The following is a 14,745-nucleotide window of genomic DNA, read 5'->3' as shown; positions in this document are numbered from 1 at the left end:
GGTAAATAATAATAACGAATATAATGTGTTGATTTAGCAGATGCTCTACCACTGAGTTATACCCGTAGAGGACAGACTGGGGTAGAGCCATACACAGTAGAACTGCTGTGTGTGTGAAAGCTTGTGTCAATTTGCACATTTCCTAGTTGTAACCCTCCTTCTACCTGCCCTCTTCCTCTCCAGGTTAGAAATGACCCATGACTCTTGGGGGTCAACAACAATTGTTACAATAATTATTTTACAATCTTACTGTATCTCTTCCACTTTTTAATGTTGAGAAATCTTATGTTTGAATTGAGAATTTTTTCAACAATAACTTAAGCCATTCACTCTTGAAAATTGTAGAAAGCCCTTCTGACGTTTTCACGTTTAGAAAACAATTACAACATTTTGTGAGACCACCCCAAACAAAGAATAAAATGACGGGGTGTCTCTCTAGACTTATGAAGGGTCTCGGACCACCCCACCCCAGCCCCGCTGCCCAGCCCCCCTTCCCCTGCCTCACTTCAAGCCCTGCTCCTCTCCCCCGCTGTGTGAGTATTGATCCGGTCTTTAGCTTCTATTGATTGGCCCCACAGGGGGGGCCAGGGCACATCTGTTTGTCTGGGAGACCCCCCCCCCCCCCCCCCCCCCCCCCCCCCCCCCCCCCGTCCCGTCTTCCTGTGTGATCCTTTACCACGGTGCCCTTTATCGTACGAGAAATCCATTTGTTAAAGAAATCCATTCAAATCCATTCACGGAGCAAGTGTCTTTGTTAACCTATTAGAGCACCATCCTCTCAAACAGACACAGTCAAAGTGCACATTCTGAACGTTCAACCTTTGTTTGTGAATCAAGTCTTTAAATTGTCCACAGTCATCGTGGCACCACACTGTGGCAACTAAACGCAGGTGAGGGTGAAGAGAGATGGTTAGCACATTATCTAATTGGCTCATTCCAAAAATTTTTTTAATAATATACCCTGATAGTAATATATCCCTGACTGCTCAGATGGCTGAGCGGTTAGGGAATCGGGCTATTACTCAGAAGGTTGCCGGTTCGATTCCTGGCCGTGCTTGATGTTGTGTCCTTGGGCAAAGCACTTCACCCTACTTGTCTCGGGGGAATATCCCCTACTTACTGTAAGTCACTCTGGATAAGAGTGTCTGCTAAATGAGTAAATGTAAAATGTAAATACCTGAGGGGAAGTTCTGAGGTTGACCACTAGATGGCGAGCAGGAGGTCATGCAGCCAAACAGAACCTTGGAGTGACAACAGAAGTTAACGCCACAGGGACAAAACAAGGAGGGAAAGTTTAGTCTTTTTGTGAACAGGACAACAGACACAGTGAAGCAGTAAGGAGGAAAGCGAAGAGAGGTGAAGAGTCAGAAAAGGAAGCGTACGTGTGTCCGTGTGTGTGTGAGCGTGTGTGTGTAGCTCATGCTCGTTTGCAGGCTCTTGATTCTGCCCAGCATGTCCAGGTGTCCTGCAGAATACTGCTCAATCACATCCTTCACATCATACGGGCGCAGTGTCTCCTTAAACTTTCTTTTAGCCACCAGGAACTTCAGGATCCTACGCACACAAACACACATACAGAGAGAGAGAGAGAGACAGAGAGAGAGAGAGAGAGAGAGAGAGAGAGGATTAGATTAGTGAGGCACAGAGCAGGGGATAGGGCAGAGAGAGAGAGAGTGAGGGGGGTGTGGAGGAGTGGTTTGTCATTGCTGCCTGCCTGTATATAGTGAAGGCTGAGCGCTGCAGACCCCTGTGAGTTTGAGAGAGAGAGTGAGAGAGAGAGAGAAAGAAAACCAACTTTCTCCAATCCCTCCCTACCTGATTTACTGAGCAAGAGGAGAAGGCTACCTGTATTCCTCCAGACATCCTACGGGACCCCCTTCTTTTGGATTACAGCAGCAACAGAGGGAGATATTATCTAAAGTACACAAGGTAAGCTTGTCATTTTCTACCCAGACCCCCTCTGCTCCTCTCTTCATTCCAGATTAGAGGCAGGTGTTGTGCGTCACAAAGTTATCGAGGGGATTACAAATAATACTTCTGGCAATCCGACTAAAAACAGAACAACTACAATGCAGTATTTATGTGAAATTATTGTAGTTCAGTGGGTTTTTAGAAATGTTATTTTCGTCATGTCATAGTCAGATGTGCATTACAAATGCATATTCATGTTCAGATGAGTATGACCATTGTTAGGAAAGTTTACCTTTGGGGTGTGGGTGGGCCAGACAAAACATCACACAAAACAATCCCTACGACACACACAATACTCTTTTAGTCTGTATGAACTCAATTTATTACACACAGCTACGGGACAAAGGGCAGAGTTCATTTTGAATGTCCTAAATGTGTATCGTGGAGAGGTTATTAAGTTCACTGTCTTAGCTGCGAGGGAAATGCATTCACCTGTTGAAGTGAGGCACTGCAGTGAACAGCTGTACATTAGTCAGTAGAGTTGTATTTATAAACGTTTGTTTTATCAGTGAAGCCATGCTGTAGTGGTTGTTATGGAAACAGCACCGATTCTGACACTGACTGACTGATACTCTCTTGGAACTTTCTAGAACTTTCGAGTAAAAGGCTTCAGGCTAATACTGAGACAAGGCTTGACTAATCACAGTCAAAGTTCCACTCTTTCTCCTTGTGTGTGAGTGTGTGTTTGAAACAGGAGTGTAAGAGTGGGTCATTATGCGTGTTTTCCTCTGGTGTGTGGACGTGTGGGAGTGTGTGTTCCTTCCCCACACACGCTCAGTCTTTGTGACGTGCAGCCAGTGCCTGCTGTACCTGCTCTGCCCGCCTGAGTCAGGCTTCTCCAGAGTCAGGCTTCTCCAGAGTCAGGCTTCTCCAGAGTCAGGCTTCTCCAGAGACAGTCATTGATCTGCAGCGGCTGGAACAGTTGGAGGATTAGGATTCTAAACTTTCACAGTGCCTGATGACTGTGCAATGCTCATTTCAAAAGTGTGTGTGTGTACACCCTGTGTGTGTGTGTGTGTGTGTGTAGAAAGAGTATGTGCAGCTGGTTTTCCCGTGGGTTTCCCATGGTGCACCTGTCCGTCAGACTGGGCCGTGCAGGAGGAGGAGACACTAGGAGCTCCTTCTGGTTAGAGCAGCACCCTGTCAGCCTCAGTGTTGAAACCCTGGCTATCATTTAGACCCACTTGCTTTTAATAAATGTTAGTTAATAGGTTATAAGGTCCTTGTAAGAAGGACCGTATAACCTATTAACATAAATATGTGTTAGACTATATAAAGAAAAATATTTCAAAACAATAAGACTGGTCTCAGAGTGCTAAAACAATATGGGTTACTGCAGTGGAGGGTGGACATACGGATGTAAAGAACCTCATCAGATCACTCGGCTCCTGGTGTGTGTGAGTGTGTGTGTGTGTGTGTGAGTGTGTGAGTGTGTGTGAGTGTGTGAGTGTGTGTGCATGTGTTATGGTCCTGGTGTTCCCAGTCACAAAGTAAGCCTCTACAAAATACTTTACCTCGGACATAAAAGAGCCCATGCCTGTGTGTGTGTGCGTGTGTGCGTGCACGTGCATGTGTGTGCATGCCTGTGTGTCTGTGTGTGTGCATGCGTGCCTGTGTGTGCATGTGTGTGTGTGCGCATGTGTGTGTGCGCATGTGTGTATGTGTGTGCGCGTGCCTGCGTGTGCTAAAGGAACAGTCATGCAGAAAAATGCAAGGCAAAGGCCTTTTCTGGGGCTCCTCTTTATTGGTGGAAGGTCTATTGTGTCCTGAATCCTGATTGGATAATTAATGATGCTATTTCAACAAGGTCTGGCCAGCCCCTTACTTTGTCAAGACTATTTTAGACTCTACCCTCCAATAACCTGAGCACAGCAGGCATTTAATGAAAACACACAAACACACACTCATCCACATACGCTTACAGTACACACATGCACAGTTACGTTGTCCCCTGAGAGTAAAACACCACTGAGCTTGACCAGAGTGGAGCTGATCACAGATGCACCACACACACACACACACACACACACACACACACACAAACACACACACACAGTTTATATGTGATATCAACCTCCGGGGTGATGAGCATGCAGAAATCCTCTCAGTGTCGTCTCTTGAGCTCCCGACCGTTAACGAGTCTCTCCCTGAGCTCCAGACACACCCACCGTTAGGCAAGAGCAGAATGTGCACATGTTGTGTCAGCGTGTGAGTGTGTAACTGCAAGCCCCCCCACACTCACCCCACCTCCTGTTTTCTCTGTTTACAATAAACAGCTCTGTACACGTGTGCAAACACACGCTAGCTCGCACGCTCGTTCGTACGGCCCAGTCTGGCGAGCGCGGAGCAGAACTGAACCACCAGGGAGCTGTGTCTGTGTCTTCAAGCGTGACAGATTAGCACTGACAGCAGGAAGTTGGTCGGTTTCCGTGACGACGATAACGTTGGGATTTTGATGCAGTTATGGTCGTGTCACACCCAGGCTCACGAGTCTGTTTTCCAGCTATAGTTAAACAGTGACATACTGCATGGAGGGGCTATTTTAGTTTGGCTGCATCATCATTCACGGTGCTGTACAAAGGCTCACTCCACTCATACACACTCAAACAATTCATCTTACTTTAGAACAACTGAGCCAGGATCGTCCATAAATGCAGTCAGGCTAGAAGGCTTTACACTCAGTCCAGTCTAACAATCTACCTGTTCATTTAAAAAGGAAGAATTGGTATTGTTTGCACATATTTCACTAATGTTAGTTTCCCTTGAAACATCAACATGCAGTTGTTGTCATACCTCAATATGATAAGAGAACAAGCAGTCATAACACAAAAAGTTCATTCAAGTAAATGTAAGAAAGTTACTTGCATGACCAACTACCATCCTTGCCCTCGACTTCAAAGACTTTGGTCTTCTTCATACTGTACGCCGAGGTCGAGCCTTCAAGAGAGAAACCAGAGGATCTGGTGTTGGATCACGTGGGCCTGCTGCCACTTCAGTTTAGTCTAACACAGAGGCTGTTGTCACGGTGGTTGCCAAGAGGGCATTCTTCCACACTGCTCAGCTGTACCCCCCCCCTCCCCCTTCACCTTCTTCTTCCTCCCTGTACTCTCACACTAGCTGTAAAGCAACTCATTCACATGAGCATATTTTGACAAAGAATTGGTGCCTTTCATCTGTAGCTTTTGATGTGTTTTTTAATTTTTTTATTCACCAGTTACAATACAGTGGAACCTGCTAGCTCACAGCACCTGTTTCTTGTAGTGGATTGTAGCTCATTCAACTCCAATCTGTCCTGACCTTACAGTCATTGGTCCTGACGCGTTCTTCTTTGTTTCTCCTGAAAGGGCCATGAAGCAGCTTGTGCTGGTGACTGTGGCAGTGGTGCTCCTCCTAGTGGTGGATGAGGGCATGGCGGCAAGGGGCATGGCCAGGAGGACCAAGAGGCAGCTGAACAGTCCGCTGCACGTGGGAGGCATCCGGGATCCGTCTGGGTTGTACTGCCAGCGCCGCGGGGGCTGTTGTCCCGGAAGGGATGACCTGTGTACCGTGCCGTACCTGGACACCATCTGTTACTGTGACCTGTTTTGCAACCGCACCGTCTCCGATTGCTGCCCCGACTTCTGGGGACACTGTCTGGGAATCAATCCCCCTTTTATTGGTAAGTGTGTTTGTGTGTGCGAGTTTGTGTTTGTTTCTGTGTGTGTGTGTGCATGTGTACGCGTGTGCGTATGTGTGTGATTGTTGGTCAGCGTGTGTGTGGTGTGTGTGCGATTTTGTGTTTGTTTCTGTGTGTGTGCATGTGTACATGTGTGCGTATGTGTGTGATTGTCGGTCAGTGTGTGTGTGTGTGTGTGTGTGTGTGCATGAGTGTGTGCACGCAGGTGTTGCTCGTATGTGTGTGGGCCATGCTCACCCCAGTCGGAAGTATTCCATGTAACCGGAGGAACAAAGTCCCACTGACAGGACAGTTGCCAGAGCCTGACAGGACTGCATGCTTCAGAGCTCCCCACCAGACCACAGAGAACCACAAAGATGCTTCTCAGAAGGACACAAAGCACCTCTAGTTTTGGTCTCGCTCGAATGCAGCCGAAGGGAGACTTGTGGAGGGAACATCAAACGTTTTTAGCACCTTTCTTCAGTGTAAGCAGAACCTCTACCCTCCACAACAATCCTGTTCTTTACTCGTGACAGTGGAGGTGTCAAATGTGCCCGTGCCCTACCTGGGAACAGTCTGGGGAACAGTTAGCTTCTTATTAACCAAGACAGAGGACAGGGGGGGGGGGGGGGGGGCAGGATGAAGGGATGAATGGAGGTCGAGAGCAGGAATGTGTGCTATGCGGAGGGAGGGAGAGATAGGCGACTGAAGCAGGGAAAGGTATTTGCTCTCTGGACGACAGGCCGCTGTGCCAAGGAGGGACACACACACACACACAACAACATGCACGCACTTTCGCGACTAAATCTAATTTAATAAGAGTGACACCCCCCCTTCTCTTCTCTCTCTCGCCTCTCTCTCTCGCCTCTCTCTCTCGCCTCTCTCTCTCGCACACACAAACACACACTGGATCCTTCATATCAAAACAGTTCCCCCAACCATAATAATGAATAATAATTAATCATAATAATTTTCTTTCTGAAACGGCAGGTTTCTGAGAGCTCCGTGTTCCAGACAGTGATGATTGAGCTGTCTGTGACACAGCTGTTGAGGGAGGACAGATAATTGAGAGCTGCTATCATAAATCTCACAGTCACCGACAGACTTCTAACTCTTACCCGAGGGCAGTTAAAAAATGTTCTCCTGGAATTGTAAATTCCTGATCAACACCCCTGCGTGAATGAAGACATAGAATCATTGCTGGATATGTTGTGTCAAATGGTACAAGTAATTACTTCACTCAGATTCTTACTTTTTGTGTTTGCTGTGTGGATGAAAGCTTTGTCTCTACCCAGTAAGGAGTGTGAGGTGTGTGGTGCATTACTGCAGTCTGGTGGAGATGGCAGTTAAGCTGGTCAGGGCATGACGAGGGCCTGGGAGCCCTGGGAACCTGGAGGGGTGGACGAGCCGACATTCCTACTGTGGATTACTGGAGTTCAGAGCTCCTCAGACCGCACACACACACATGTACACCGCGCGAGCTTCAAATAAAGGGGACGTTGTTAACCCTGTGTGTGTGTGAAAGTGTGTTTGTATGTGTGTGTGTCTACTGTGTGCTCGTTTGGGATCAAACTACCTTCTTCCATCAAAACACGATCAAAGTCCTCCTTTGGCTGGGATTGTCTCGTTATAAACTCATAACAAGTTTCCTTTCTTTGTTTCGATCCAGGCACCTGCGAAAGAAACGGACACAAATTCCGCTCGGGACAAACATACAGAGACAACTGCAACTTATGGTACGTGCCTCTCATGCCCTCGTGTCTGTCCCCTCTGGATCCCACCCTCTCACCCTCTCATCCTCTCACTCTCTCACCCTCTCATCCTCTCACCCTCTCACCCTCTCATCCTCTCACTCTCTCATCCTCTCATTCTCTCACTCTCTCATCCTCTCATCCTCTCACCCTCTCATCCTCTCACCCTCTCATCCTCTCACTCTCTCATCCTCTCATCCTCTCACTCTCTCACCCTCTCATCCTCTCACCCTCTCATCCTCTCATCCTCTCACCCTCTCATCCTCTCATCCTCTCATCCTCTCATCCTCTCATCCTCTCACCCTCTCATCCTCTCATCCTCTCATCCTCTCACTCTCTCACCCTCTCATCCTCTCATCCTCTCATCCTCTCACCCTCTCACCCTCTCATCCTCTCATCCTCTCACCCTCTCACCCTATCATCCTCTCTGTTTTCCCTCCAACTCTCTCTCCATCTCTCTCTCTCTCTCCTGCTCCCTCTCCCTCCTCCCCCTCCAAATATTACACCCCTCATTTGCAGTGATAGCATAACCTTTTTGTGTGGACCGACACCCTCTCCTCGTGTGGAGGTCTTTAGTTCAAGAGGGTGTCTTGTCTACAACCCCCCCCCCCCCCCCCCCACCACCACTACCCCAACCCGTCCAGTCCAGTCCTGTCCCCAGGGTCAGGGCTGTGAGGAGTACCCAGAGGGGCTGGACATCACATTCCTCAGACCCCCCCAGTGTCCACCTCCTTCTCCCACATCTCTCCTTCACTCCTCCCTCCAGCTGTTGATCCTTTAAAGATATGTGCCACTGTAATGAGTGGGAGCAGGTAACAACCAGGGCAGACTGAGTTGGCTAGACTGGGCCAGGCTATCTAAGATAGGCTACTGTCCAGTCTAGACTAATGTAAGGTAGGCTAAGCTAGGTTAATGCAAAGTACAATGTTAGCACCATCAAATTTATAGAGTGGGGATTCACATATAGTTTCAGCACCCGTGTAGGCTTGAGAAGGTACAGTAAATGTTGTGTTACGGGCTACAGAGGCTGATCCTGTGGTGGTGACCGAGCCTGTGACTGCATAGAATAACTGTTGTTCAGTAAGATAGTCTGAGCATGATTTGACAGTCTCTCTTTTTGGGATATCAGCACAGACTCCTAATGCCAGTACTCTACGTGCCCCGTTGATCATTTTTTGCCTCCCTCCCTCTTGTTCAACTGTTTGTGTTGGTCTTCAGCTTGAGGTGTATATGCCGACTTCTCCGCAGGATATCTAAACTTCTCGCTGGGTAGTACTGTAAAACTAAACACAATTGGGGAAGAAATTCCTCTCTTGGAATGCTGTCACATTGATCTACACCCAAGAAAGCTCTTTCACAATACAGGATCACTCACAGATGATACAATACCCAATGAATCATCAGTTCAATAGGATAGGTAAACCTACAGTTTGACTAGCTGGAAAACCTGAATCTGGGAATAATTGATCTTGATCAGTAATCAGATTGGCCCTCGTTAATACAGTAGGAGTAGGCATTTTATCATGTATAATTCGACAACAACGTATAAAGTATGCATGTGTGATTTGGATCAGTCAAATAACTCTCCGGAAATGTGAGGAACACTGTAGGAGAAGCTTGGGGGGGAGGGAGAGAGAGGGGAGGAGAGAGAGAGAGAGAGAGAGAGAGAGAGAGAGAGAGAGAGAGAGAGAGAGAGAGAGAGGGAGAGGGAGAGGGGGAGGGGGAGGGGTGATGGGAGAGGGAGAGGGAGAGGGAGAGGGGAGAGAGGGAGAGAGGGGGTGAGGGAGAGAGGGGGAGAGGGAGAGAGAGAGTTACAGTAGTCAGGGAGTGATAGGAAGTTGAATTCCTCACCTGTCTGTTAGAGAAGTTTCTCACATCCCTGTCATGTGCTGTTCCTCAAGGGAGCGTGTGTTTGTGTGGTTTAGTGTGTGTATGCGTGTGTCCTTGCCTGCCTGTCCTTGTCTGTGTCCTGTGGGTGTGGGTGTGGGTGTGGGTGTGTGTGTGTGTGTGTGTGTGTGTGTGTGTGTGTGTGTGTGTGTGTGTGTGTGTGTGCGTGTGCGTGCGTGCAAAGCCTACTGGATGTGGAGGCAAGGTTCTATTTGCTGACCACACTCATTCATGTATCAGTATCATATTTATTTTCAGAGTCCTGCCACACACTTAGTGGCTGTCTTACCTGGCATGTGAAGCTCCACACAGACTAACACCACTGATCCTAACCCCATCCATATTAGCCTCTGGGTGCATACCTGCAGTAGCTGTCATCCGGAGCGCTGCTTCTCATCAAGAGGACTCAATAAGGCCGGGCCCAGGCCTCTGATAGGAGCTAAGATAGGAACTTATAGACGGTTTGTCTAACTTTGATGTGTGTTCCTGCTCTCTCTTCATCTTCTGTTTCCCTTTCTGCTTTCAGAGAGATTGGTAGGGGCCCGGGGATTGAACAAACACTGTACTCTGGTAAAAATAGTTCCCTTTTTGCTCAAGTACAGCATGATCCAGCATTGAAGTGCAAACTCTCTTTTCAACTGTTGCCCCTGAGGCTGACTCACACACATGCACCTAAAAATATTCTTTCCCACAGGGAAACTGTGCATGCACACACACACAAACACACTAAACGCCCCCAACTCACACACATCTACACATCACGTTCTTTCAACTGTCATATGCACACAAACAGTCTAGACACTTCTGCACGCCCTCACTCCCTCTACCTCTCTCTCTCTTTCTTTCTCCCTGTCTCTCTCTCTCTCTCCTTCTCTCTCTCTCTTTGCTTCTCTGCTTCTCTCTCTCTTTCCCTCTCTATCTCTCTCTCTCCCTCAGCCAAGACATTTGGGCGGAGGACATCTCTTCCGTTCCGACCCCCCCCACCTTTCCTACCTCTCCCTCTCTCACCTCCCCCTCGACCCTCCACAGGCCAGTTCTCTTTATCTCTTCCTCCCACATGTTTTGGCTGACGACTCTTGATGTCCTCCAAACGTAGACGTAACATGTGAGTTAGCACAATAACAACACAGCAGAACATCACAGCCACTAGCAACAATATCATTTAGCTTGGTGTATTGTGTGTGTACTCAGTACTGCAGTCAGGAACTGCAGGTTCCTGGGAACTACCAAGAGGTGCACTGCTTCCACTTGCTCGACTGGCAGTCTTTCTGCCTGCATGTCTGCCTGTTTACCTGTCAGTCTGCCTGCCTGTCTGCCTGTCTGTCTGCTTTCCTGCCTGTCTGCACCCCTGTCTGTCTGTCTCTCTGACCACCTCTCTGCAAGACGAAAGGTGTGAGTTGGCACCTGCTGGTTATGACCCCCACCCCCCCCCCCCCCCGGCTGTCATCACGACCCTAATATTTCACTGTCTCCACAGCTCTGCCCTCTGTTCACATGGGAGTGTTTCAGAGTGTTTCAGAGTGTCTCCCAACATTCTGTTCGAACTGATGTGTGTTTGGGCCCTCTGGCACGAGGAGGGTTGAGGACTGGGAAAGGCAGGCCACAGATCACTTTCTGTTTCCCCTGTGTTTCGTGTGTGTGTGTGTGGGGGGGGGGGGGTGCATGTGTGTGTGCGCCCTAGCATGACTAAACAAGAATTTGCCCACCACTCTGTTTGTTTTGCTGATCATGGGCCATGACAGGGACCAACCATAACCCTATAAAACAGGGTTTCACAGATGTACATACATTACAGTTGACACACTCTGCACACTCACATACTCTGAGAGTGATCTGTTGTTTTAATGTTCGGTTCTCTGCTGAAGAAACCCCGTGTGAGCAGGAGGAGAGCATGCCATCTGATTATCCACAGGTCCCACAATCTGTCATGGGTTTGGACTGAGAGGAATGCCAGTGTCACAGTGACACCCTCAGTGGATAGTGTGTATCTCACAGGATTATTATTGCATTGTTGTGTTGTTATGAGCGACCTTGAAGTGTTCAAATTCAATAAAGTTACACAGATGCTTTATCAAAAATGAGATTGTAGCCACATCGAGCTACCATAAATACAATACTTCACTACAGTACTACTCAGTTTGTTGTGAGAATGGGTTATCTGAAGTCCAACTGTAAGTCACAAACACCACTACAGTAAAAACCCTGTCTGTGTGTCCAGCTGCTGATTCTCCTAATGCTTTTGAGTGAGTCATCATAAACAGACAGAAATCGTTTTTTCTGTCCCCCAGACCAAACACGTTAATGCCGTCATGTTTAAATGTCCTCCTCACTTATTGCATTTATCAGATAGTTTCCCACTCCCTCCTCGTCCTGGTTCCCCAGACTAAAAATGGATAGTATTCAATGTTCTGTAGCCTTAAAAGGCAACCCCTTGTTCTTCCCATTTGCTCTCTCTCTCTCTCTCTCTCTCTCTCTCTCTCTCTCTCTCTCTCTCTCTCTCTCTCTCTCTCTCTCTCTCTCTCTCTCTCTCTGTCTCTCTCTCTCTCTCTCTCTCTCTTTCTGTCTCTCTCTCCCTCCCTCTCCTCTGCTCTTTCTCTTCCTTCTGTCGTTACTAAGTGCTCTCATCCCCCAGATTTTTTCCAGGGGTTTTCCACTGCGTTGTCTCATATTAGCTTTTACTTAGAACATTCCCTTGACGTTTTACTAATGCCTTCCGTTGATATAACGTCAATATGGAGATGTGGCATTTTGTGATGAACCACCCAATTCACGTCGCAATGACATTACTTAGAGTCCTGTTTAGCATGAATCCTAAGCAGTGTTCTGACAATAATCGCCCTCTCTCCCTCTCTCCCTCTCATCCCTCTCATCCCTCTCTCCCTCTCTCCCTCTCATCCCTCTCATCCCTCTCTCCCTCTCATCCCTCTCATCCCTCTCTCCCTCTCTCCCTCTCATCCCTCTCTCCCTCTCATCCCTCTCATCCCTCTCTCCCTCTCTCCCTCTCATCCCTCTCATCCCTCTCTCCCTCTCTCCCTCTCATCCCTCTCATCCCTCTCTCCCTCTCATCCCTCTCATCCCTCTCTCCCTCTCTCCCTCTCATCCCTCTCTCCCTCTCATCCCTCTCATCCCTCTCTCCCTCTCATCCCTCTCATCCCTCTCTCCCTCTCATCCCTCTCATCCCTCTCATCCCTCTCCCTCTCGCCCTCTCTCCCTCTCATCCCTCTCTCCCTCTCATCCCTCTCTCCCTCTCATCCCTCTCATCCCTCTCTCCCTCTCATCCCTCTCTCCCTCTCATCCCTCTCTCCCTCTCTCCCTCTCTCCCTCTCATCCCTCTCATCCCTCTCTCCCTCTCATCCCTCTCTCTCATCCCTCTCTCCCTCTCATCCCTCTCTCCCTCTCTCCCTCTCATCCCTCTCATCCCTCTCTCCCTCTCATCCCTCTCTCTCATCCCTCTCTCCCTCTCATCCCTCTCATCCCTCTCTCCCTCTCATCCCTCTCTCCCTCTCTCCCTCTCATCCCTCTCTCTCATCCCTCTCTCCCTCTCTCCCTCTCATCCCTCTCTCTCATCCCTCTCTCCCTCTCTCCCTCTCATCCCTCTCTCCCTCTCTCCTCTCTCCCTCTCATCCCTCTCTCCCTCTCATCCCTCTCTCCCTCTCATCCCTCTCTCCCTCTCATCCCTCTCATCCCTCTCTCCCTCTCATCCCTCTCATCCCTCTCATCCCTCTCTCCCTCTCGCCCTCTCTCCCTCTCATCCCTCTCTCCCTCTCATCCCTCTCTCCCTCTCATCTCTCTCATCCCTCTCTCCCTCTCATCCCTCTCATCCCTCTCTCCCTCTCTCCCTCTCATCCCTCTCTCTCATCCCTCTCTCCCTCTCTCCCTCTCATCCCTCTCTCTCATCCCTCTCTCCCTCTCTCCCTCTCATCCCTCTCTCCCTCTCTCCCTCTCTCCCTCTCATCCCTCTCTCCCTCTCATCCCTCTCTCTCTCCCTCTCATCCCTCTCTCCCTCTCATCCCTCTCTCTCTCCCTCTCTCCCTCTCATCCCTCTCTCCCTCTCATCCCTCTCTCCCTCTCATCCCTCTCATCCCTCTCTCCCTCTCATCCCTCTCATCCCTCTCATCCCTCTCTCCCTCTCGCCCTCTCTCCCTCTCATCCCTCTCTCCCTCTCATCCCTCTCTCCCTCTCATCTCTCTCATCCCTCTCTCCCTCTCATCCCTCTCTCCCTCTCATCCCTCTCTCCCTCTCTCCCTCTCTCCCTCTCATCCCTCTCATCCCTCTCTCCCTCTCATCCCTCTCTCTCATCCCTCTCTCCCTCTCATCCCTCTCTCCCTCTCTCCCTCTCATCCCTCTCATCCCTCTCTCCCTCTCATCCCTCTCTCTCATCCCTCTCTCCCTCTCTCCCTCTCATCCCTCTCATCCCTCTCTCCCTCTCTCCCTCTCTCCCTCTCATCCCTCTCATCCCTCTCTCCCTCTCATCCCTCTCTCTCATCCCTCTCTCCCTCTCATCCCTCTCTCCCTCTCATCCCTCTCATCCCTCTCATCCCTCTCTCCCTCTCATCCCTCTCTCCCTCTCTCCCTCTCATCCCTCTCTCTCATCCCTCTCTCCCTCTCTCCCTCTCATCCCTCTCTCTCATCCCTCTCTCCCTCTCTCCCTCTCATCCCTCTCTCCCTCTCTCCCTCTCTCCCTCTCATCCCTCTCTCCCTCTCATCCCTCTCTCTCTCCCTCTCATCCCTCTCTCCCTCTCATCCCTCTCTCTCTCCCTCTCTCCCTCTCATCCCTCTCTCTCTCCCTCTCTCCCTCTCTCCCTCTCATCCCTCTCTCCCTCTCTCCCTCTCTCCCTCTCATCCCTCTCTCCCTCTCATCCCTCTCTCTCCTGCCTCCTGCAGCACGTGTGGCACCACAGGGCGCTGGGAGTGTGACCAGCACGCCTGTCTGATGGAGAATGACATGATCCAGGCTGTCAACAGAGGAAACTATGGGTAAAGTCTCACTCACTCACACACACACACACATCTATACATTTGTTCTGACACTCTCCCTTGCACTTCGACCCATTCATAAATATGTTTTTACACACTCTGATATCATATGAAAAACTCCTCTCCTCTCCAGGTGGCAGGCAGCTAACTACAGCCAGTTCTATGGCATGACTCTGGATGAGGGCATACGCTACCCGCCTGGGCACCCAGAGACCTTCCAGGACCATCATGAACATGAATGAGATGCAGGTGAGAGAGCCTCTGAGCTGGGGTGGAGGGCCAGTGGTCTGGGGTCTCCGGAGGGGCTGCAAAGCGGGATGTGTTGGATTGTTGAGGCTGTGTGTTTTTTTTTATAAAGGCACATCAGTTATGTTTATTGTAGTCTCAGACTCGCTTTGTTCCACAGGTTGAGTAACATACCTTTTGGAAGATGATTGGCTAAGTGTTTCATGGTGGTTTGTCTGTGTTTCAGTCTGTCTCTCTGACTAATCCCAGGCAAGAGCC

General features: G+C 49.4%; 1 protein-coding gene across 1 annotated transcript in view; it reads left to right on the top strand.

Moving 5' to 3' along the window:
* Window positions 1-1,606: 1,606 nt before the first annotated feature.
* Window positions 1,607-14,745, top strand: part of tinagl1 (tubulointerstitial nephritis antigen-like 1) — a 25,471-nt gene continuing 12,332 nt past the window's right edge. The window contains 6 exon segments of the mRNA XM_062487199.1: window positions 1,607-1,929; window positions 5,316-5,629; window positions 7,296-7,362; window positions 14,149-14,241; window positions 14,375-14,435; window positions 14,437-14,490. Of these exon segments, the coding sequence (XP_062343183.1) occupies window positions 5,320-5,629; window positions 7,296-7,362; window positions 14,149-14,241; window positions 14,375-14,435; window positions 14,437-14,490 (585 nt within the window). The 5' untranslated portion in view covers window positions 1,607-1,929; window positions 5,316-5,319.

Source organism: Osmerus eperlanus, chromosome 20 (genome assembly GCF_963692335.1).
Source record: "Osmerus eperlanus chromosome 20, fOsmEpe2.1, whole genome shotgun sequence".
NCBI lineage: Eukaryota > Metazoa > Chordata > Actinopteri > Osmeriformes > Osmeridae > Osmerus > Osmerus eperlanus.
This window is presented reverse-complemented; position numbering and strand designations above follow the sequence as displayed.